General features: G+C 37.4%; 1 protein-coding gene across 4 annotated transcripts in view; it reads left to right on the top strand.

Annotated features, from left to right (window-relative positions):
- The window catches only part of CHD7 (chromodomain helicase DNA binding protein 7), a 131804-nt gene that overhangs the window by 93850 nt on the left and 13310 nt on the right, over nucleotides 1-24644 (top strand). For all 4 annotated transcript variants that reach the window (XM_035895810.1, XM_035895821.1, XM_035895813.1 and 1 more), the window contains exons 9-23: nucleotides 791-874; nucleotides 1814-1951; nucleotides 2048-2169; nucleotides 2652-2895; nucleotides 8648-8824; nucleotides 10326-10469; nucleotides 13170-13425; nucleotides 18047-18257; nucleotides 18776-18971; nucleotides 19198-19365; nucleotides 20034-20213; nucleotides 20504-20614; nucleotides 20700-20905; nucleotides 21861-22060; nucleotides 22614-22773. In XM_035895810.1, the coding sequence (XP_035751703.1) occupies nucleotides 791-874; nucleotides 1814-1951; nucleotides 2048-2169; nucleotides 2652-2895; nucleotides 8648-8824; nucleotides 10326-10469; nucleotides 13170-13425; nucleotides 18047-18257; nucleotides 18776-18971; nucleotides 19198-19365; nucleotides 20034-20213; nucleotides 20504-20614; nucleotides 20700-20905; nucleotides 21861-22060; nucleotides 22614-22773 (2597 nt within the window). The remainder of the gene's footprint in view (nucleotides 1-790; nucleotides 875-1813; nucleotides 1952-2047; nucleotides 2170-2651; nucleotides 2896-8647; nucleotides 8825-10325; nucleotides 10470-13169; nucleotides 13426-18046; nucleotides 18258-18775; nucleotides 18972-19197; nucleotides 19366-20033; nucleotides 20214-20503; nucleotides 20615-20699; nucleotides 20906-21860; nucleotides 22061-22613; nucleotides 22774-24644) is intronic.

Here is a 24644-nt window from a genome sequence, read left to right as displayed (position 1 = left end):
CTGTTTTTCTGAGAGAAGTTGGCTGTATTTTTTTTTTTTTTTTTTTTTTTTTTTTTTTTTTTTTTTTTTAAATCTGTTTCCAAGTGGGTCACAAGTTCTTGTAAATACTTGGAATTTCTCCTTGTTTTAGAAAAAGCTATAAAAATGTGCGTAGTCTCTAGTTCTTTTGTCTGCCTTTTCTGTTGGAGGGGATCTTAAAAGTATAAAATGAAGCACAGTGCTTTAGTACACAAGAAAATCCCATAAGTGGTTGGAGCGATAAGAAAGAACATAACAAATTTGTGATTTTGGAGAAACTGTGTATGCACGCAGTGTCTTTTCTTTGTTTTTGAAGTAATAATCTTTGAATCTTGCTTATAAAGCAGTTAGACAATTCCTGTAGTTAAAATAATCCAAAGGCACTTAGTGTACAAGGCTCTAATTTCTTTATTGCAAGCTGTAGTTTTCAAGAATGCTAAATGCATTGCATGCCATAAGCCTTTTCGATTGCTCATTAGTGAATTGTAATTTCACACTTCATTTAAAATATTCTTAAACATTCTCTCACAGTAAAAGGTTTCACACAGTAATTAAGAGGCCCAGTTAACAAAGTCTGAGAAGTCTGATTCCCTCACGGGGAATGATCTTGCTGAATTGTAGCATTTCAATTAACATGTTGAAGTTTGCCAAATATAAATTCTATGTCACCGTGACCCAAAATATTATTGCCTGGTGAAATAGATAATAATTTTTCTTCTCAGGAAGGGCTAATAGAGATATCTTTTATATTTTTGCCTCTCTCCTTGAACAGATTGATGATGAGCTTTTTAATCCAGATTATGTGGAAGTTGATCGAATCATGGATTTTTCACGTAGCACAGATGATAATGGAGAGGTAAACAAAACTTCTAGTGCATCTGTAGTCATATAGGCATTGTGTTTAGAATTTATTGTTTGGAAATGTGAATTTATTAAACACTTCGGAAGCTTCCAGGGTATATGCGTCTAGAAAATAGGAACGTGTTTGAGAAGACGTTGGCTAATATAGCAGTTTTCCTAAAAGAAAGGGATTTAAGTGAGAATTCCAAACTTCTAAGTTACATATAAAAAAATATGAAACAAAAAAAAACAACACCCAACAACAAAAAGAACTCTGATATGTAGGTCTAAGGTGGTACTTAATACTGCAGAAATACCATGTCCATGCAGGTAATACAGAATTTAAACGAAAATGGCAAGAATCTTAGCTAAATGTCATCATAGTTTAGATATTATTTAGCCTGTCTGTTGTAGAATAGATCCTGAGTTCATTAAAAAGTAAGAAACAGTGACTTGTTCTGCAGAGCAAGATCACTTTCTCTTCCAGGAGACTCCTTCTTGGTCCTGGGAGAATAGAAAGCTTCGCTGACAGTGTCAGTGTTTCCATATTGCTCTGTCAGAGAATGGTGGTTGGGTTGCTGGCTGGGAAGTTTCTGGTGACTCTGACAAGAAAAAACAATTGACTGTTTAAATAGTGGTAAAGCATAGAAATTGTAACAGTTAGAAAATGAATGTTATTTTACTTCTAAATTTTAGCCTAACTGTAGTGATTTCAAATGTAATGTGCTTGTTTTGGTGGTAAGCCTGCATTCCCCGCGTTCTAATCTTACTTCGTTAGGTTGTCACGGTGTCAGCCTGCTGTTTGCTTATCCTTTGGCTGATTCAGACATTGAGGTGTGGTAAAGCTTTTTGCATTGTATCTAGCCAGCAGATCACCTTTAAAAATTTTTATTCCTTTATAAAAATTTTTATTCTTTCTACATTGTGATGTAATCTTATTTTTGTCTTAACAAAGCCTGTAATGCATTATCTGGTGAAATGGTGTTCGCTTCCTTATGAAGACAGCACTTGGGAGCTCAAGCAAGACATCGACCAAGCTAAGATTGAAGAGTTTGAGAAACTGATGTCTAGGGAGCCAGAAATAGAGCGTGTGGTAAGAATTGGCTCCATATAGAGGATTTTATTTGAAAATAGTAAAGTAATGTGGTCTTTGAGAAACCACTAATGGGATTTGCTGTATTTGAAACAGGAGAGACCTCCTGCCGATGACTGGAAGAAATCGGAGAGTTCCAGGGAGTATAAAAACAATAACAAACTCAGGGAATACCAGTTGGAGGGAGTAAACTGGCTTCTTTTCAATTGGTACAACACGTACGTAAAATATTGCTTACTGCTGAATCCTGCTTTGGAAAAGCTTTTAGAGCTTATTTGAAACAATAACCTTCTAAAGTAATCTTCTAAAGCAAGGTTTTAGAATTATTTACATGTCTCATTTTTTGCTGTGGGAGTCATATACAAACTAATTTTGTGTGGATAACATAACGTTACATAAACTATGAATATTTTAGATAGACTCTCATGGCAAATGCTTCTGCATGCGTATGTGTTCATGTACACCCCTGCTTGCCCCTTCATCCCCCATGTGAACTTGAGAGGTACATAGAATGGACATATCTATGTTTATTGCATCACAAATCATAACTTTTTTTTAATATGAAAAAAGATTGTGATGTCTTTTCAGTGTAAACTTGCCATTCTAGAAATCTCTGGTTTATTCAGTTTAGCTCCTTACTGATTTTCTGTGGTTTAAGTTAGGAATACATTATTCAGACTGGTTTTATTATTGTTTTCAGACGAAACTGCATTTTAGCAGATGAAATGGGGTTGGGAAAGACTATCCAGTCCATTACGTTTCTCTATGAGATATATTTGAAAGGAATCCACGGTCCTTTCTTGGTTATTGCACCGTTGTCCACAATTCCCAACTGGGAAAGGGAGTTCCGCACCTGGACAGAGTTGAATGTGGTTGTGTATCATGGGAGTCAAGCAAGCCGGCGGACCATTCAGTTGTATGAAATGTATTTCAAAGATCCACAGGTAAAAGCTCTCTGTGATTTTTCCTTTTTCTCTTTTTTTGTATATGCTTTACTGTTGTTTATTAATCTAAGCATCGATTAGCGTTTAGTACTGACATAGTAGGTCCTAGCTAATAATGAAGGCATATGTATTAATAAAGAGAGTGCTTTTTAATAGCAGCCAAGAGATCAGCTGGAAATAGAGGGGGACCAAGAGTTACTGAGGTGGCACAACTCTTGTTTAGGGTTTCATTGTTTTATGCAAGGTTTGCATTATTTTGCGTTTCTGAGGAGAGCTGGCAGAACAGATTCTTAATGGAGAAACTACTTTAATTGGAACTAAGCTTAAAAATGAATCTTTGCCTACCATTCCAGGAAAAGACTGGCTTGCAGAAGCTAAACTTGTCGATGCTTCTTTATCAAATTTTGCATCTGTGTTACTGTGGTCAGGTTGAATAGTTCTTACAGGAGAAGGAAAGCAGGTACAGAAAAGATTGGGGGTAGAGACAGAACGTTACTTGGAAAATTGAAGCTATAAAGAGCAACAGATCTCTACACTTAAATGCATGGCTTTTCCCAGAGTAAATAAACAGGATTGGGGAAAATAATGTGCATACGTTGAACGTTACTGCAAAACAACATAATCCTTCTCACTTAAGAGAAAAAGAGAGTGCAAGTTCAACCTGATTTGATATATTGTGGAAGTATTATTTCCAGCTGAGCTTAAAGAAGTGATGGTGGTGAATTCATATATTTAGATTTTCTGTAAAGCATTTGATTTTATGCCACTGGATATTTTGATTAATAAACTAGAATGATATAAAATCAATATGGCACACATTAAGTGGATTTAAAACTGGCTAACTGATATTTCTTGATGTAATTGTAAATGAGAAATGATTTGCATTTCCAGTGTAGTTCTTCAGGGATTGGTTCGTGTCCATGAGCTATATAACACTTTTATCAATGACCTGAAAGAAAACATAAAATCATTACTGAGGAAGTTTTCAAATGACACAAAGATGGGGAGAGTGGTAAATAATTAAGACAGTTCATGGATACAGAGTAAGCTGTATTACTTAATAAATTGGATCCAAGCTAACAATACTCAGAATAGCTAAATACAGGGCTATCTGTGGACAAGGAATGGAGATGATTCTTACAGTAGGGAGAGCTCGGTTCTAGGAAGGCTGTAAGACAAATGCAGATCCTTTGCGTCATGACACACGACCAGTTAAACATGAGTTCATACTGTGAGACTGTGGCTAAAAGGGCTAGTGTAGTGCAAGTGTGTAGGAGGAAAGAAATCTTTATTAAAGAGTAGAAAAGTTACAGCGTTCTTCTTTTTTTGTCGGTAATGTGGTGGGTACTCCAGTTCCGCCTAGTTCTCGCTTCCTGTCCTCAAAGAGTGTTGAAAAACCAGAGTCCTTAAAGCAAAGCTATGAGGGTGGTTGTGAGATAGAAAATAGGCCTTTACAGGGGAAGAACTGAGTAAAAACTGGTTTGAAGGTGATGACTGTGGCACAACTTGACACGCCATGAGGGCAAACAGAAATAGAATCATGTACTTAAATATAGTAGAAAAACACATAGTAATTTATAGTAGTTAGAAGTTACATCTGTTTGGCCTGGAAAATAACCATTTTATCAGCAATTTATCAAAGAAACTTTCTAATCAAAATCATATATGCTGTGGTTAAAGAAGATTGATTTGAATAACAGTTGCTACACTGAGGTCTAATGACTTATATTCCTTACGATAATGATCACATTCAGCTTCTTACCTAGATGTATAATACACAAATGAACTGGAATTGATTTGTACTTTTTTCTGGTTTTAAAATTAATTCTTATCAGAGATAGATACTTTACATCGAATTTTAAAGTTCGGGTTTATACAAATACTGTCTCTACTGAAGTGTTCCCTGTGTTAAAAATCGTTTGTTGTTTAAGAGGTGCTTGTTCTCAGCGTGTCTTACTCCTCTTAGTATGCAGCAGTTACATAGCATGAAACCTGAAGGAACATAATCAGAAAAATCCCACTTACTGTGCAGATTCTTAGCGTTATTTTGGCAATATCGTTCTGTTGATCTAAAGGCAACTAAAAGGTTCTAAAGCAAGATGATGCAGAAAGTTTTGTTCCTCCTGTTGCCATATTCTTAACTTGCCTCTTGTGATGACCATGGCAGTCATTTGACCCCATAGTGAGTAATGACAAAGCACTCATGGCACAGAAAAATTAATATTTTTCACTAGCTCTGCTCCCTGAACAGACAAGAGGAGGAGAATTAGACAATTGCCATGGTTGGGGACAAAGGAAAAACGGAGTGAACTCATGCTTTTGGTGGCAGCTAGCTTAAATGTGTCATGAAATCACCTTCTGTGTTCCATTCTTTGTAAGACTGTGTCAGCTGTGAAATGCATAGTAGAAACTGAATTACAGGGGGAAAAAAATCTCTTCATGTTCTGACAGAAAGAATCCCCATGTAGTGTTCAGTCTGGCATCCTCTAAAGTACCATCAGTGGGTGTATGATGGGGGACAAGAAGGGAGAGAAAGAAGGCAGGCTTTGGCGGTATCATTTCTAGTCCCCTTGCCAAACACATCAACCCAGACATTGGCATCTTTGGCTTTTTAGGTCTTAGCATGAAAAGAAGCCTCTCAAGCTGAGCTGTTTCTCAAAAAGACAATTGAACATTGAGAAAGTCTTGAGTTGCTTTGAAGGGCAATAATAAGAGACAGCATGCATAAGCAGAACCTACCCTATCTGCAGTAGTGTGATTTTTTTCAGAGTCAACACGAGTAACCGGAGTGAAGTTGTTGTGGAAAGTTATAGAGTAGTCAATAACAAAATGCATTTCTGCAGTGGTGCGACTTCAACACTGACACCATGGTACCAGAGACGTTCCCCTAAGATCCCTCCCTGCCTTACAGCTTGTGAGGGTCACGTAGGGAAGCCTGTCTAGTATTCTTGAGCAATATAATTGAAAGGTCCTTCTGGGGGCATTCCCTGGTTGGAATATCAAATAAACCAGTTGCTTTTCTGTAGTAGACTACCTCTGAGAAAGAGTTATGTTGTAAGATCATGGAAGCTATATATGCCAAATAAAATTAATGACAGAGCCCTGCAAAAGAGTTGACTTGTTTGTGAGGGCAATTCACCTTGCAGTGTAGCGAGGACTAAAAAGAGAAGCCACCTGGTTCATGTGTTGAGATGGAATACCTTGTCTTTGGTTGATTTTAACTGACAATAATGCTATTGATGTTCAGGGCTTTTTGTGGCTTACCTGGCTTATTCCTTTTGAGCTCAGTGGGTGTTGGCTTAAGAGAGTATTTTCTTGCCTGCATGGTTTTCTTCCTTGCTGAGAAGCTACAGAGCTATGAACATGTCATCAGCATAGGATTACCTCAGATTTCTGCAAAGAATGTTAGTGTGCAGCAGTTTAAGGCAGTATTTCACCAATAGGGACTCTGTCTTTCGCTGAAGATGGCATCAAATTCCATTTTACAAAGTGGCTGCGACTTCGTTTTCCAGATGCCTTCTGGCTATAATTGGTTAGCGTGCACATTTCTTGCATCTGTTCTCTTGTTCCTCAAAGTGGAGTCTGAGGTTGGTGGGGAAAGACCATTAATAATCTTTCATGGTTCCCACTAGTGGGATGTGCATCTTTTTAGAAGTCCACTTCTTAGACGCATCCAGTTGATCTTCCCAGTTTGTATCTGCTAAGAGGTAATACCTCAAAACATAACCCAACTTTTATATTCATATCTAATTGTTGTACCTTGTGGCTACCCCTGTTGCTTGAGTTACTTCCAGAAGAATTTCCCAAACAGAACAGGAAACTGCTACCTATTAGGAAGATTAATCCCCTCAAATGAAAAAAAACTTCTCTGATAAATTGATACAAAATTCCTGTGGTCCCAACGTCAGAGAACTTGGTTTGGATGCCACATCGAAACAGGATAAATTGATTCCTAGTTGCCTAAGAATTCACCTTGACAGTGCTATAGGTCACTTTCCTGATAGTTTCTACATTGAAATTTCTCAAATGTGACATTGATAGGATTCTTTCCCATACTTCCCCAAGTGCTGGAGGCCTGAAACTGTTGAAGAACAACATCATTCACCTTCTAAAGCTCTTGGAGAGCTCTTGGAACTTTCTGCTTGGCTTACTCCTGTGTTCTTCAGTACAGCATTTGACTGTCTTTCAAATAATGTGAGCTATTGGACCAGGACCACTATGCATATTTAATGTAAGATTTAGACAGCTCTAAATAGATTATCAAGGGTCCCTCTTAAAATTTGTTGGTTCACTGGGTTGTGCTACTTTATGTAGTGATCATTTTTGAAGAGGACTGCTTGCCGTATGGTTGTGAGGTCGTTCATGGAAGTGTTTTCCACTACTTGGAAAGAATCTCCTGGGCTGCATTCCCATATTTTCACAGTTATATCTGGCTCATGAAAAGGTTACAGCATTTCAGTTTGCTGGCTTTCTAAATTGCCCACTTAGTATATCTTCATCCGCTATTTGTTAGGTAACAACCCTTTTTCTCCCTAAGAAGATAAATGTTTCTGGACTATGCTACGAGAAAGCACTGTTGAGCAGATCATTACTTCCTCTGAAATACTCTTGATGTGCATAGGCAGATTTAATGCTGAGTTCAGGATATCAGGTTTCCAATCATTGTGTTGAGACAGTAGGCAGTTCTGATCCCCACAGTTTGGAGAGGATTTTATGCAGGTCACTTACAAAAGGATTTGGACTTGCACATGTTTGAAGGAAGAAATGGTCACCTTACTGTAAAAATATCTGTTTCTTTTGAAATGTGTTTAATATACAACCCACAACACAGTCCTGCTTTGAAAATGTAGAATGGCTTTGAACTTGGGTGAGGCCTATCCTTAGAGAGACAGTGTTTCTGTGGAGACCCAGTGACACTGGAGATACCAAATTACATTTTTCTTTGAAGCACTGGGAAGAAATACAACATAATGTCAGAAAGATGTTCATTTCACGATCCTGAGTAAAGTTTATTCAGGGCTTTTTCTGAAAGACGGTCTTAGTATCAGCCTGGAAAATAAGACCCTCAACTAACCAAATAAATAGTGAATATGGCACCAGACATCAAGTAAATCATCCTGTTGAACTTTACTTAACACGAATTTACAAAAATACCAAGGGAATGTGTGAAGAGATATACGTTCTCTATTTAAGAGTTCAGAGACTTGCTTCTTTTCAAAGCTGTTTACTAGAATTGTAGGGGTTTTGGATACTCAGTGTCCATGAGGAAAAAATTACTATTTATTGGGAGCAAAATATTCTAACAGGCATAAAAGTGAAGCCTTAATGTACTTCTGGCTTATTTGGATTGTTTGGGAGGACCATCACATACCTTTGATTTAAAAGAAAAAAGAAAATTCTCTTGACAAAGTCTGAAAACCTTATTTGACTATTGCAGCAATACATTAATGCTTCAAGGCATTAGTATAATCCATATGAATTATGACTGAAATTCTTGTATAACATCTTTGTAATGAATATACAGTGATTCTATGGGCCTTTTTACAGGATTAAAAACACAGCTTGTATGAAGCCAGTAGTAAACTTACATATTTGTATTCCCTCATTGGGTCAGCAATAGTGACTTCATTTACTTAAAATATCCTGCCTGTTGTACTGTTCTGTATTTTTAAAGAATGAATCTGGAAGATGAAACAAATGTACTCCCTTTCTTTGCCACGGAGTTTACTTCAACTTTTGGTGTTCTTTTTAGGGTCGTGTGATAAAGGGATCCTACAAGTTCCATGCCATTATCACAACATTTGAAATGATCTTGACTGACTGCCCGGAGCTGCGTAACATTCCATGGCGTTGCGTGGTCATCGATGAGGCCCATAGGCTGAAAAACAGGAACTGTAAGCTTTTGGAAGGACTCAAGATGATGGACCTGGTCAGTGTGTACATATCTCACATTTGCATCCTCTGTATTTTTACTAATCCTGATGTATGGTTTCATCAAAAAGTAAAATAAAAGGTTTTCTTGTCAGGTAAAATCATCAAGTACTACGAACAATGAGGGAATGCAGCTGAGAGAGTCTTTAAAATACCGGGAAGCATATGCATACCTTCAATTTTGGAGTGATGATATTTTATAAGTCTCTTCACTGATTTAGACGTAGAATTATGTGGATCCTGTTAAGAGAATAAAGATAAAGTTGTTCTTTCCTTTCTCTCTTTTTATGTGACTTACTCCATATTCACTTCTTCACATAGACATTTACTTAAAGGTATAATGTGATCAGGTGGCCAAATACGGGTGTGAGAGTTAAACTGCTCTGCATTAATGTCAGCTCTAATGTTAATTCATTGTGTGGCCATAAGGATGTTCTTTCAGACTGACTCAGGAAGGGAAAAGTGAGTTGGTGTCTGATGCTTACATAAATATGTGTTATGTCATATGCACAAAATAGGTGTATTAACCACACAGAGAAAAATAAGATAGTGGCTTTAAAATGTATTTACCATTTAAAAGGGAAAACAATTTTTTTTTTTTTTTTTTTGTGAGAAGATTCTTTAAAAATGTGAGAGGAAATGCAGTCATGCTAAGTTAATGCCTGGAACGCAAACCCTCTTATTTCTGATAAGAATAAAGAGGCATAAGCAGTAGCTTACACAAGCAGTGGTGACCTGTAGGTCACTTTTAGTTTCTTTTTCCTTGTTTGTTAAACAATACTTTCCTTGAAGGAGTCTCAAGCCTTAACGAATGAAAGTTTGTTAAAATGTTGTATACAATTTATTTTCCTTCTTATGATTGCTATTAAAGGAAAGCTGAGTGTATAGGTGTGGCTATAGGTGGAGACATGAGACTTCTCACTTCAGTTCTTGTTCTACTACTAAATTCATGTTTGGCATTCGGCTAGTTGCTTAACCTCTCTGGGCTCCTCCTCTAAAGCAAAATGCAACTTTTCCTCTTGTCTCTGCGAGTCTCGTGCTCTGTTGTGTGTAGATGGAAAGTAGGACTCTGCTTCAGGTTTCCTATGTTAGAAACTTACACCTGCCCTGGAGAGATTCATGCACTGAGATCTACTGGAGGTGTGGTAAATTGATGGATTTATATAGGAAGTGATGGGATAAGTTCAGCTGTCATTTTGCCATTTCAAGTTCATTGTATTTGTGAAAGGGCTGGGATGTTGTGGATCAGTAAAATCTCTTCTTGTATCTGGAGGACTTTTGAAGATACTTAAGTAGTGAAGTATTTTTCTAGGCTGCAGGAAGGCCAGAATACTAGTTAGAAATGTCTTGAAAAGAGCTGTATGTAAGTAGTTGGGGGAGGGGAGAGGAAGCAAAGATGAGAGATACATACAGGGGAAAAAAAAAAGAGAATTTTGCATATTTCTCTGTTGAAAATGAATTTAGATGGATTCCTAGGCAACTGTTTCTTAACCTTTCAGGAACATAAAGTGCTGCTTACTGGAACCCCTTTGCAAAATACAGTAGAAGAGCTATTTAGCTTGCTTCACTTCTTGGAACCAGGTCGTTTCCCATCAGAAACCACATTCATGCAAGAATTCGGTGATCTGAAAACTGAAGAACAGGTAAACTTCTTCTGCATGCTTATTTTTCTGTTTAGATACCGTGAGTTTATCCATTTTATTATATCTGAACTTCATTACTTGTTTTTACAAGTAATACCTGTTTACTTTTTGGAAGACCAGTAGTTCTATCCCTGTTTGTTTTCATTTTCTTAAGATTTTGCTTTTGACCAAAAGTCATTTTGCCTTATCGCTGTTTTTTTTAATACTTTGTCCATTGGTCATGCAGAAGCAGGGAAAGTTTCCCCTCATTAAAATGCGGTGTTTAAAAATGGGGGTGGGGTGCCTTGTAACAGTTGCTGCGTGAAAATACTTCTAGAATAGCTTGTTCACTCTAAGAGAACTTGTCAGTTGACATTCTTCCTTAAGCATCAGTATCAGAGTGAGGGGACTGTTCTCTGTAACTTCTGTGGAGTTAACATCTGAGAGTTTTATCAATGCCTTCTGTGCAACCAGGAACATATTTGAAACCTAGTTTAGCAAGAGGTAACCAAGTGGGGGTAGATTTCTTTGACCGACTCAGATTTTTCAAGCTGCCCAATAAAATAAATGCAAAAATAAATGCAAAGTGAAAGACCGTCAGTGCAGCGTGTTTTAGATCTAAAATGTAAAAGCTTCTGATGATCATATATAAAACTTAAATTTCTTCTTGTATGTATGAAAATGTTTTTAAAAGTCATTAGGTAACAGTCAAATCACCTTAACATGAGGAGTTGACTGAAGCATGGCATCTTAATTTAGGCACCTTAATTTCATAGAATCATAGAATACCAGATTGGAAGGGACCTCAAGGATCATCTGGTCCAATCTTTCTAGGTACGAGCACAGTCTAGACAAGATGGCCCAACACCCTGTCCAGCTGAGTCTTAAAAGTGTCCAATGTGGCCAAGTCAACCACTCCCCTGGGGAGATTATTCCAATGGTTGACTGTTCACATCGGGAAAAATTTCCCTCTCGTGTCCAATCAGAATCTCCCCAAGAGCAATTTGTGTCCATTCCCCCATTCCTCTCCATGTGACTCCTTGTATAAAGGGAGTCTCCATCTTCCTTATAGCTGCCCCTTAGGTACTGGAACGTGGTGATGAGATCTCTTCTAAGCCTCCTTTCCTCTAGGCTGAACAAACCCAGCTCTCTCAGCCTATCCTCATATGGTACCCTATGATAATCTAACTTCATGACTGCATGCATTTTTGTGTGCAACTTTATGTTGGTTTTGTCTAAAAATTCGGTTTCTGGTATTTCTACCTTTTGACTGCTTGAATTTGTTAACTTTCTTAGAGAGAAACTCTTTCGTAGGTAATAGTCTAAATTACAAAACAGCTCTTCCCCCTAGCCCCTTACCTCCTGGAAAAATCATACCATATCCTGAGGGAATCACAGGATATGTTTCCACAGATTGTACAGGCAGTTGCGTGCCAGTCAGAATGGACTCTGACCTGATTGGAAGTGAGCCAGCTCTGATCCAGAAGCCACGTAGTCTTGTTAATACAGTGTTTGAGCTGGAGTTAATATATCCTAACTCTCAACATAGCTTTTGTCTGGCCAGCTCAAAACATCAGCAGTGCAGAACTGGAAATTTTTGAAGCCATACATGGAAGTATTGCTAAAATAATGCCATCAGCCATGAGCAGAATTGGAGCCTGGATTTCTTGGGCCAACAAGTTTTGGAAGAAGCACCTTCTCTGCTGACACACCATTAGATGTTTTGGAATTTGATTTATCTTACAAGTGACAGGAGAGATTATGTGTTAATGACTTGGGTTTTCTCCTCCATTCCCTCCTTTTTTAGTTGTTCATCCCTCTGTACTAATTTATCTTTTTTCTTCTCTTGAAGTTGCTTTATTACTAAGTGAATGATGTGAATTCAGGAGAAACTGTCTTTTGTTCATGTTTCTGCTGTGCAGCTCTGTATCAGGAGATGATGACCAATTTCAGGGTAAATTATATGAGCTCTTCAACACTGAGGTGGTTTGTACTTTGAGAGACAACCTAAATGCCAGTCTTTTCCTATATGTAGTATGTTTGAGCTTTTTGTGTAAGGGTCTTTACAAAAACTTGACAAAACTTAGCTAACTTTTTTTGAGGAAAGTGGACATTTCTTCCTCCCTCCCCCATTTAGGATGTGTCTTAAAGTATATCCTGTAAAATCTGGAGACACAAAAGATTATCAGTGTGTTAAAAATTTACAGAAATAAAATGTTTTCATTTTGAGACCAGGTCTAAATAGTTTTCTACTTCAGTGGATGTCAAAACTAGGGAAATAAGAAAAGAATTAGAAGCAGATATATAAAGGGGAAAAAATGACATTAAACACTCTGTTTAGTGGTTAGAAGTTAACTGCAGTACTTGATCGTACGGTCAGATTTGCTTATGTAGCTGTGCTTACTTAGGGTTACCTCTACATGACTGGTGTGCAGTACTGTCCTTGTCTAGAAGGATAGTTCTAAGTGAGGTCTGTTTAATAACATTCACTAAACGGAAGGGTTGCATGCTGAAAATTGACTTTAGAAGTGTGTATGTCACTGAGTTAACAAGGAGAACTCAGTCTCTAGGTCACTGAGGAAAGATTTTTGTATTTTACAAATGCTCTCTACTTGGGATCTGAGGTAGGAAACAAGGATTTTAGAATTAAGGAAATTAAAAAATAAATCTTTGAAGCCTTGCAGTTTTAGTTCAGTTATTTATTAAACATCTCTTTCCTAGGTGCAAAAACTCCAAGCTATTTTGAAGCCGATGATGCTGAGACGACTCAAGGAGGATGTGGAAAAGAACCTGGCCCCCAAAGAGGAAACCATCATTGAAGTTGAGCTGACAAATATTCAAAAGAAATACTATCGTGCTATTCTTGAAAAGAATTTCACATTTCTTTCCAAGGGTGGAGGTCAGGCAAATGTACCTAATCTTTTAAACACTATGATGGAACTAAGAAAATGCTGCAATCATCCGTACCTTATTAATGGTAAGGCCTTCTATTTTTCTTCTCATTCAAAAAATAGTTGTAAGGAAGCTCAGTAAGTTAGCAATTCTATTCAAGTGTGTCTTTTTATTTATTCATTTATTTAAAGTAGAAAAGTGAGAGAACCTTTTAGGTTCTCTTAGGTATGGATATCTGCTAGCCAGGTCAGCATTGCTTTTGAAGACATCTGTGACGTTTTTTTCCAAGGCTTCCTAGCCCTGACAGAGTTAGTGTTGGTTTTCCTTTCTGTTATTTCTGACAAACAAGACTTCAGTTATCATGCAGGTTGTTGGATGCTGGCATAAATACAGTATTTTTTTTCTTCAGAGTTATAGTTAGCTGCTACTTATTTTCTTGCTATAGAATATTATGAGATAGTAACTGAAAATTTCTGAATAAAAGTTGTGGGGTAAGGAATGATGATCCCCCTGCTTTCATGGTCACATGTTGTCAGTTCATTTTCCTAATTTAATTAGTCAGAAAAATACTTGTATGTATGTCATCTTGGACTTCAATGACAAATACTGTTTTTCAGTTTGATGCTATTGGTTTTAGATCAGGATTGTCTATGGCAAGTATTAAAGAATCGTAGGATATCTCAAGTTGGAAGGAACCCATAAGGATCATCAAGTCCAACTCCCTGCTCCTTGCAGGACTACCTAAAACTAAATCATATGACTAAGAGGGTCATCCGGACGTTTCTTGAACTATGACAGTCGTGGTGCCGTGACCACTGCCCTGGGGAACCTGTTTCAGTGAATGACCATATGATGAACCAGCTAGCTATAGCTGTCTGAAGTATGCTAAACTTCTATGTGTTGGTGAAATCAAATCTTCCCTTTGAGGATGTCACACAAGTCTCCCTATAGGGTTGCATTCTACTAGTTTTTTGTTTCCTAGTTCCTCTTCCTTCCTGTATATGATTTATGCTATGGTTGGTTTAATGCTGGTTATAAGCTTCATGATGAAAGACTGTTCTGTTCAAGAGCCATATGTGATTTCAGTTTTTTTTATTGTATGACTTCCATATTGCAGTGCTTATGTTTTTTTCTTGACATTTTTTGTTTAAAGGAGGAGGGGGGAGAATGCTTAAACTGATTCACGTAATGACATCTAATTATATTTCATGCACAAGTAGTTATTCCAAAGACATGATGTAGGGTTACTCCAAAGTACTTCAACCCAGCCATGCTGGTGGGCTGCTCAGTTTCTAAACTCAGATCAGCATATAGTAAAGTCGCTTTGTGGTTCTGGTGTAGGGTTTTTTGTTTGTTGGTTCTTTGTTTTAAGTTAACCCACTGTATAAATGAGTTTACCAGAAAATAGTTCAGGATGTTCAGGTTATGAGCTTCTGAACTTGATGCTTTTTACATTTCTTGGTTTTCAGCTAGTTTTAACCTTGCCATTATTTTTCCTTATTTCATGTTTGCTGAAAGAAATAAACTGAATATTTTGCTGCTACTTTGTTTAGTTGAACAGAGTTCATGAATAATGCTTGCAGTGTTGCTTACAGCAGTATTTTTTTTCCTTACGAGTTTTGTATCATTTAGTGTCTGTTAAGAGACTGCTGAAGTCCAGGTGGTATATAGAAAATTTCAAGTATTTTTTGATGACTGTATCTTAACCCTAATAAAGAGGGGTGAGTTTCTCTCTTGAACATTTTTGCCTTTATAATGTTTTTCTGATTTTTGAACATTTGGACTTGCTTGGTATCATGCAGCACCATGGCAGGTGGGTCAAGCCTTCAGATTTGAGGGAATAATAAATAAATCGTGACTATTGTTAGTGTGGAGGGTAGAATTAAACAAATATGTCCTTTGTAGTTCTAGGATAAAAAATACTCTTATATCTTCTAGTTGTCTGAGCCTGAGGTTTTATTTTGTCGATTGATAATTAACATCTTTGTACTTAGGGCAATGGCACAAGTTTATTGTAGTTCTACCAAGAAGTCTTGCAGTGCTAGTACATAATGTTGCATAGTGATCTCCCAATGAATGATTTGTTGCAGCAGCAAGCTCTCGAGACTTAACTGCTTTTATGAAGGTGTCTCTGAATCCTTCTCGTTTTCTTCCAAGTTTATGTTTTGTGAACAAGCAGTACTGCATGTGTATTTGAATGTCCAAGCAGAATATTGTATGTTTTGTTTTGCATAAAAGTTGCAAGCAAGTCTTCTAGATAACCTTCAGTTAAGAGCCGTAGAAGGTTCTGTGACAGAAGTAGTATGGTAGGAATCAAATGTGGAGTGTTTTTTTTGTTTGTTTCTTGATTGGTAGATCTGTTCTGTGGAGGGAAGAATGGTGGTCTGCTGAGACTGTCTTTGAGTAGACTTCTAGAGGGAGTTACTGCATTTTGTGTATTCTCCAACCAACATGGGCAAAGCGTTGTCTGTCATTTTTTCTTAGAGCTGGACTCCTTGTTTTCTCCATAGCAACCATTCTCAAGTATTTATACGTCATCCCTCTTTCTCTGCCTCCAAGAGCCAGCAGTGGGGAGTGCCTCTTTACTTACACATGCTACAGTGTTGAACATTGGAAAGGTTTCTTACTCTGTTCCTTACGCTCTTTTGAGCCCTGGCAGCCTCTCCTAATTAAGAGTGGAAGTGGGGGTTTCCCTGATGGACGAAGCACACATTCAAATACCTTCCTTTCAGCCCCTACGAAAAATCAGCTAGGATAGAAACTAGTGCTGCAGACCTACAGGCACTACATCAAATAACTTTTGGGTAACAGGCTACTCAGTATACATCACTTAATTGCAGTTGAAGGAGAAATGAAAAAATACTTTTACAAAGGTTAGCTAGGGTAGGGTTGTTGAAAGAGCAGATTTTTGGAGGTCATGGTCTGTTATGGAAGTGAGTCTTGCTGAGACCAAACTCTGATACTGGAAATTCACCATTCATTAGATGTGTTTGTGGGTTTGTTGTGGTGTGCTTGGCTTAGGTGGTTTGCTTTTGCAGATGCTGTGCTCATAGTAGTGAAACTTAAATTTGGATGTCAGAGTTGAGTAAGAAATAAATGATGTAACCAAGAATGATCACTGAAGTTACTGTATCTGAACTACTTGAGAGCCTACTATGTTCTGAAATTGCCTAAGCTCAGTACAGAATCTGAGATTTACTACCCAAAATTCTGCCCATTTTACAAGACAGGAAGTGATATGTTTGAAGGGAACTTGAAGGAGTGTGTCTGATTGTACTTATTCACATGGTTTTATTTTTCTTATGGGCAAGCCATTAAGATCCATGCTTGGACTATGGGATCCAGATAAGGAAGGTTAGGGAAGTATGACTGCCTTCAAGTGTGGTCACATCTTGAGTCCGTTAAGTTCTGTAAAAGTTAGTAGTGCAAGTGTATTGAGTAATATGAAGCTGTCAGCCTGCTTAGGGTGGTACCTAGTTAAGACGCCACATTACAGTAGGCACTGAACCAGCGATCGCACAGGGAGGGTGCGTTTGCATGTTTGTTTCCAGGCATCTATTTGGAACTGAGATACGAGAGAGATGCTCAGCAGAAGCCTGGCAGTAAGCTGTTCTTCCCCCCTTCCCCAACCCTCCTACCTTTCCTTGTGTTACTCAAAAGCAGTATTGAAGCTGAATATTATACAAACCAGAAATACTTTATAAACTACATTTTATTTTAAAAAAAAAAAAACACAAAGAAAACAAAAAAAATAACCCAAACCAACAGAGGGACTGAAAAAGACAACTCCAAAAAAGGGTCTGTTTGGATGTGAAATAAGCTTAGGATGAAGATTCCTAACCTTTTACATAGCCAAGAATAGTAATCTGATAATTCTTGGAATAGTCGACTGTTTGTAGAAGTGACATAAAAAATTGGATTAAAAGCATAGGAGAGGTTGAAGAGAAAACTTGATCTGTAGTCTTCAGGTAATGAGCAGTACAAGGAAATATTTGCTGCTGTGCGTATCGTTCATAGGCAAAGAGAGTGGCAAGAAAGAACTTTTGACTAATTCTGGAAAGAATATATACATTGGATAGCTTCATCAAACTGAACAAACCCCCCTACATTCAGTGAGAAAAGAAAGCTAAATAGAAGGTAAAACAACAATTTCACAGCTGCTTCTCCCCCCTGCCTCCCCAAAAATCTATTTTTTTCATTGCTTGGATTTTGATTCTATAATTAATAATGGAGGGAGCAGGTCCAGGTCATGCGCATATTTAAGCCTGGTTTTGGAGGCACAGACATCAAATGTGGTTTGTTATTCCTTGTACTTTCCTGTGGAAACAAGATATTTTTTCTTTCATGTAGCATTTGAAAAAGGACAGAAAATCCATTTGATCAGTTGGAATATGGTTCACTTTTTCATCTTTTTTCTTAATTTTTCATTAAATTTTGTGCATCAAATAGTTGTGTGTATTTATCTAGGAAAGGGTTTATTCCTGTTTAAAAGAGGGGGGAAAAAAAAGAATGCTCCAAGTTAACTTTTTATTATGCTGTAATTGTGTATATGTTTGCTTTAAATTTAAGCTTAATATTTTTTATAAATGTTTATTCACATAATGCTTAAAACATTCCTGCAGTTTCTATAGGGTATTGAAGGCGAGCTCATTGTTTATTAATAAAACCCTTTGCAGTGTTCATGTATTGCTGTCCAATCTTTGCAGGTGCTGAAGAGAAAATTTTGGAAGAGTTTAAAGAAACACACAATGCCGACTCTCCAGATTTTCAGCTCCAGGCAATGATCCAGGCTGCTGGCAAGCTAGTACTGATTGACAAGCTGCTGCCAAAACTGAAGGCTGGTGGCCACAGGGTGCTTATCTTTTCCCAGATGGTGCGCTGCTTGGACATACTGGAAGACTACCTCATTCAAAGACGGTGAGAGCAACAATATAATACAATTCTAAATAAACTGTGCTTTCCTCAGTGGCCACAGCATTTAACCTGTGAGTAATCCATGTTGAAAAGGGATGAAATTCAAACATTTTACAATATTTTCTGTAGTGATCTGACTAAAGGGAAAAGTATACCTGTAAGTTGCAAGTACTGAGATTTTTCTTTTGGGTGAATACAAAATGACCTCACATGGAGAGCTTTAAACCTTTTAGTTTACTACTCTGTTAAATGTTTTGGTGGCTCTAGAGTTCTTTAGCTTAAGCCTGAATGTTTATTTCATTCCTTGCAATGAAAGTCTGTTCCTTATCTCCTACTTTGCATCTTTTAGTGAAGTAGTATGTTTTCCACAGATGAAGTTAGTGGATACAGGATCAGTCACTCAGTTTGCTGTAGTTCTTTTGACCCTATAGTAGCATATTTACCTTTTTTTAATTGCTTATTCTTACGAAGGAACAATGCCATTGCAGTAAAGTTCTCCTTATAATGCATCTTTATTTCAGGTACCCATATGAACGAATTGATGGCCGAGTAAGAGGCAACTTGCGTCAGGCAGCTATTGACAGGTTTTCAAGACCTGATTCTGATAGGTTTGTTTTCCTGCTGTGTACAAGGGCAGGAGGTTTGGGCATTAATCTTACTGCTGCTGATACCTGCATCATTTTTGATTCAGACTGGAACCCCCAAAATGACCTCCAGGTAATATTACAAGCGATGATTTTATTGAAAATTTTTCTTCGCCTTTTTGCTGTGAAATTTTCTTCACCTACAAGAGAAATAATCCATTGTCCCTCTCCTGAAAGCATAAAGATTATTATTTATATTGAAAGCAATAACTTTTGAAGTAAGTTCTCTGTATTGATTATTTAAATTTTTTTTCTTCCTTTTGTCACCTATAACTGAGTATCTGTTTTTGTTTCATCAGGCTCAAGCACGATGTCACAGAATAGGACAGAGCAAATCAGTGAAAATTTACAGGTTGATAACAAGGAATTCTTACGAAAGAGAAATGTTTGACAAAGCTAGCTTGAAGCTTGGCCTTGATAAGGCTGTGCTGCAATCTATGAGTGGAAGAGAAAACGCTACAAATGGGGTGAGAATTAATACATTAAGGTGCATGATCAACAAATGCTATGAATGCATAATGCTTCTCTTGCTTGTTTGTATTTTAGCTGGAGAACAGTGGTTTTCAGATGGAGGGAGTATGGCATGTATTTTAAGTGGGGTTAATTAAAGGGCAAGGCTGCATGAACTGGCTCAGCCTATCTAATGGCTCACTTATTGCCAAAAGGGGGCAGGTGGAGTCATGTTCCCTCAATCCTCATCCATTCTCATCATTCCACCCTTTACATTATGTTGATTTTGGCACTTTTTTGAGTTGTTCTAGTCAGGTTTTTTTCTGGTGTAGCCTTTTTGCTCTGGACTTCATTTGCTTCAGCTTTTGTCAGGTTAGTAAGTTAAGTCTGCTCCCAGGAGGAGTTTAGCAGTCATCAGAGCTAAAGTTAAAGGGATTCAGTGACAATGAATTATTAAATTGTTTAAGCCACTTTTATAACTTCACCCTAAGAATTTTGTTGTTCGTATTCTTCTTTTAAAGGTGACTTCAGCATGAATGTTTAATTGACCAACACCACAGTATTTTAGAGTTTCAGTTCTTAAAATGCTAAATCAGAGGACAGTCAGTCTGATTATGCTGTCAGATACACGCATTGGCTGATGTCAAAAAAAAACCCAACCAAAATCCTCTCTTGCATGTTGCAGGTGCAACAGCTTTCTAAGAAAGAAATAGAAGATCTTCTTCGAAAGGGGGCATATGGAGCTCTGATGGATGAGGAAGATGAAGGGTCTAAGTTCTGTGAAGAGGATATCGATCAGATTCTCTTAAGGCGAACACACACAATTACTATTGAATCTGAAGGAAAAGGCTCAACATTTGCAAAGGTGTGCATTGACATGCAGAGGAAAATTAATAAAATGTGACCAGGATAGATGGAAGTAGTATTAAGTTGCCTTCTGTGTCAATTTAGTTTTTCCAATGTACTTGTCTCAGATATTTTCCTCACAAATGTTGGGATATCTGCGTTTCCAGTCATGATAGTTTGCAGGCTTACCTTTTTTCTTTCTTGAAATTACCTCTTTCTAAGTCCTAAGTATTGTATTTACCAGTGAAAACAGATATTCTTTGTAGCATGCAGTTAAGAAACCAATGCATGTGTTTTCACATTTACTAGGCTAGTTTTGTTGCATCTGGGAACAGGACAGACATTTCCTTGGATGACCCTAATTTTTGGCAGAAGTGGGCAAAGAAAGCTGAGCTGGATATTGATGCTTTAAATGGAAGGGTAAGAGCTTTATGATAGTTCCTAGTACAATTAAATTGAGGATTTGCCTCCCTCCTAAATTTCTACAATTTCACTTTTGTTTTAGAATAACTTAGTTATTGATACACCAAGAGTAAGAAAGCAAACCAGACTCTACAGTGCAGTCAAAGAGGATGAACTGATGGAGTTTTCAGACCTGGAAAGCGATTCTGAAGAAAAGCCTAGCACAAAGCCCCGTAGGCCTCAGGACAAATCACAGGGTTATGCAAGAAGTGAATGTTTCAGGGTGGAGAAGAACTTGTTGGTTTATGGGTAAGGATATACAGATTTCATGTGCTGATTGTGGAAAAAGAACTGAAAATATGGAAACGATATGTAGTAAATAACTCATCCTTTTCTTGGACATGTTCACATAATCTCTTACTGTGTAACCTTTACATCATTATGCAGTATACATGCCAGTGAGATTTTAAGTTGCTATATATATAAGTTGCTTATATATGTGTTATTTAGCTTAAAGTATCTGAGTGTCTCACAGATGGCTATGAGCTCACTGGTAAGATATGTAGGTTTGTGATGACGGCATATTTGTATCTGGTTTCTCATAGTGTAAAGAATTCCTGAGTTACCGAGGTTTAATCTCTCTTTTCTAAGTCTTGTGGAGAATAACAAAGTGTATTTGTAAAGAACAATGTGGTTGTGAAAACAGCAGTCAGTCTAGAGGTTTTCAACATAGATTCTGGTATTTCAGCACCACTTAAATTCAGCTATTTGATACTTGATGTTTTTCCCCATTGGATTTACCAATTTGAATTTTATCTCTGCGCAAGCAAGTAGCTATATTTGACTGCTAACACAGTGGGCTTCAGAATTACTGTATTTTTAGGAAGTTGCGTACACCAATTGCTAATAATGGATTTCAGGATCAAAATAAGAATGATTCCTCAAATCCCATGATTGTAGGAATTGGTTGCATTTGCTATTTGTAGCTTACTGGGACCGTTAGAGTTAAACATATGTACTTTATTATTTTGAGTGTAGTTCAAGTGCAGCTTTACGAGCAGTGAACTTATTGCCTGTTCTGTAAAATAAACATTCTTAACTCTTTGGTGCTGGAGGTTGGATTCCCTGCCGTAACCTGCAAATGCAAAATGCATTAGTGCTAACATGAGAGGTCCCACCTTGCTTGGTACCAGGAGTTCAATTGAAAGTCAAAAATTAAAATACCAGTGCCCTGGATGTCATATTGAACATATTTTTCTTATAGCTGGGGTCGGTGGACTGACATCCTCTCACACGGGCGCTATAAACGTCAGCTGACGGAACAAGATGTGGAAACCATCTGCCGGACTATCCTGGTATATTGTCTTAATCATTACAAAGGGGATGAAAATATCAAAAGTTTCATCTGGGATCTGATCACACCAACTGCAGATGGGCAAACTCGAGCTTTGGTTAATCATTCCGGTATGTCTACCACAATCAAGTAATGATGCTAGTAAATAGGAAAGAATTGCTTCAGTCATGCTATGTATTTAGTTTAAACTATAACCATTCTGACATGTTGTAGGATCTTGTCAGGTTTTGTGAGTAAGGTGGGCTTTGACTTGGTCTGTACTTAAAGGGGAAGTCTCCCTCAGACACTTTGTAGGGTGGCACCTACTGCTGGAGTGGAGTTAATCTCTTGCAAATTGCCATAAATCAGAAAGCTTGTTTCCTTATGGCCGCTCAGATTCATGAGAGTTTTTACAAGAAATATTTATATAACACCATTTTCTGGCTAGCGCTCTGAATTTTTGAAATCTTCACACCTAAATTTGCATGAAAGTTTTGGTTGATTTTTGTTATTTGCAATTTTCTGTACTGAATTATGTTGCTGTTCAGTTTTGTTGCTGGTTGTGTTGCCCACAAAGGAATTAATATAGCAGCGATACTTGGCTTTAAATGTGTGTTTGTAGTGCAGTTTAGGGTGAGAGCTTTTCTATTTGGATTGTGTAAGAAATATTGGGGTTTTGTGTAGGTCTGTCTGCACCAGTGCCGAGAGGGAGGAAAGGCAAGAAAGTAAAAGCCCAGAGTTCACAGCCCATGCTTCAAGATGCCGATTGGCTCACAAGCTGTAATCCAGATGTATTATTTCAAGAAGACAGCTATAGGAAACATCTCAAGCATCACTGTAATAAGTAAGTATTAATAAATATTTCATTTAGAGGGTTTTTTTACTATGTGCTTTTGAAAAGTCCACAACTTCTTTTGGATATTTTTAATAGAACGTGGGGCCATTTAATAGGATGTAAAAGGCCATTATTACTTTTTAATTTGGGGATAATCATCTTAACAGATATCTGGCTACTTCTGTAAGCTCTTTATGACTGATCAGCACTTAAAACATGGTTCTAAAGAGAATTGTTTTCTACTTACTAAATAAGAATGGAATCAGATGAGGTTATTCTCTTTACCATATAAAGGAAAGGCTATATCCCTATGCTAAGTCTATTTCTCTTGACAGTGGCTATAAAAGTTGTTTGTTTCTTACCCTTCTTGTGGGGGTCTCTCAGGCTGATGTCCTTAAAGTTCTGTTCCTTAGATGTTAAACTCAAATATCCAGTTCTTAGCTTCCAGAGTTTCATGTAGTAGTTCACCTTTGTATCTCTTCTTGTCATTCTTTTTCTCCCTTCCTCTTTTGCTTTCCACATTACACAGAATATTTCTTCTTTTCTCCTTTGTTTGAGATAAAATTTCTCACCCAGCTTCCTTAACTGAATCAGTGCCCTGATTTGATTTTTGAAATTCTAAACATGTTACTGAACTGAAAGCCTTTGGGGATAAATATCATTGTATTTTGATTTGGCTGTTACATTGTTTTATTGTTGCGTGAATGTCTCTTAAGAGCCTCTCTTAGATTCTTTTTTAGCTTTTGTTTTGTAATATCTTGGTTATTTTTCTGTCAGTGTCCTTTGACAATGTCCTGGTTCTCCATCTCAGTTTCCTTACTGTATTCTCCGTTATAGACACTGACCCTAACCCTTGTCCCAAAAATACCTTGTTTTGGGGTTGGGAGTGGGGGGAGGTTGTTTGCTTTTGGGGTTTGGGGGGGGTTGTTTTGTTTTTAAATCTATACTCTTTGTTGTATATGCACCATACAGATATAATGCAGGGTTACTGAAAGGTCGTTGTTACTTTTGTGGTTTTAATACATATTGTGTCTGACTAATACCATTTATTGGAAAGAAATTATTGATTTGAAAAGTACCTGTGGCCTGTCAATAGGGGGTGTGATGTGAAGGAGGAGAGGCATTTAAGGGGTTTATTAGCTCATTTCCAGATGCTTACCATGCTTAATTCTCAGCTGATGAAAACAGATTCTTATAGAATTACGTTAGCAAGTGCACATCCAAATAAACGGCTTTCTGATTTTTTCTAACTGTTACTCAGATCTGTTATTACATTTCACTTGCTCTTAAAGTAATTAAATTCTTTCCTGTAACATTATTTTAATCTCCCAGGTAACATGTCCTCATTACTTGTTATATCAGTTTGCAGATCAGCCTTAAATTCATTTTTAAAATATCGCTTCCGTAATAATACCATAGAACAATTACAAGGATCGGGAAGAGTGATAAATGTGCAAGAACCTTTTCAGTTGCTATCTTTTTTCCTTCACTTCCCAGATCCACCAGGATTAAGTGAATTGTAGAAGCAACATGTTTAGCCCAGGTAAAACCAAACAGAGGTAGAAGCTAATTAGTAATCTGAGTTATTTCCTTCAAAAGGTAGCAGTAGCAATTCGCTTTATAAGAACTGGTGTCCTGTCCTTATGTAACATGTATGCTGGTTTAATGCATAGACCTCCTGAAAGGTGCAAAGAGCCTCTGGTTTTTGGTTCATGTTGGGTTTTTTTTTTTCTTCCTGCTCCTCCTCTTCAGCTTGATGTAACAGCTGTTATTGCTTAATACTAAGATGACAGAGACCCTCAACAGCTTATTTACATAGCCACACAGGGAGCAGGGACACCTTACTGGTCCCAGTTATCATGCATACAAAAAGAAGCATG

The sequence above is a fragment of the Egretta garzetta genome, unplaced genomic scaffold (genome assembly GCF_000687185.1).
Source record: "Egretta garzetta isolate BGI_Z169 unplaced genomic scaffold, ASM68718v1 scaffold340, whole genome shotgun sequence".
Taxonomy (NCBI): Eukaryota; Metazoa; Chordata; class Aves; order Pelecaniformes; family Ardeidae; genus Egretta; species Egretta garzetta.
This window is presented reverse-complemented; position numbering and strand designations above follow the sequence as displayed.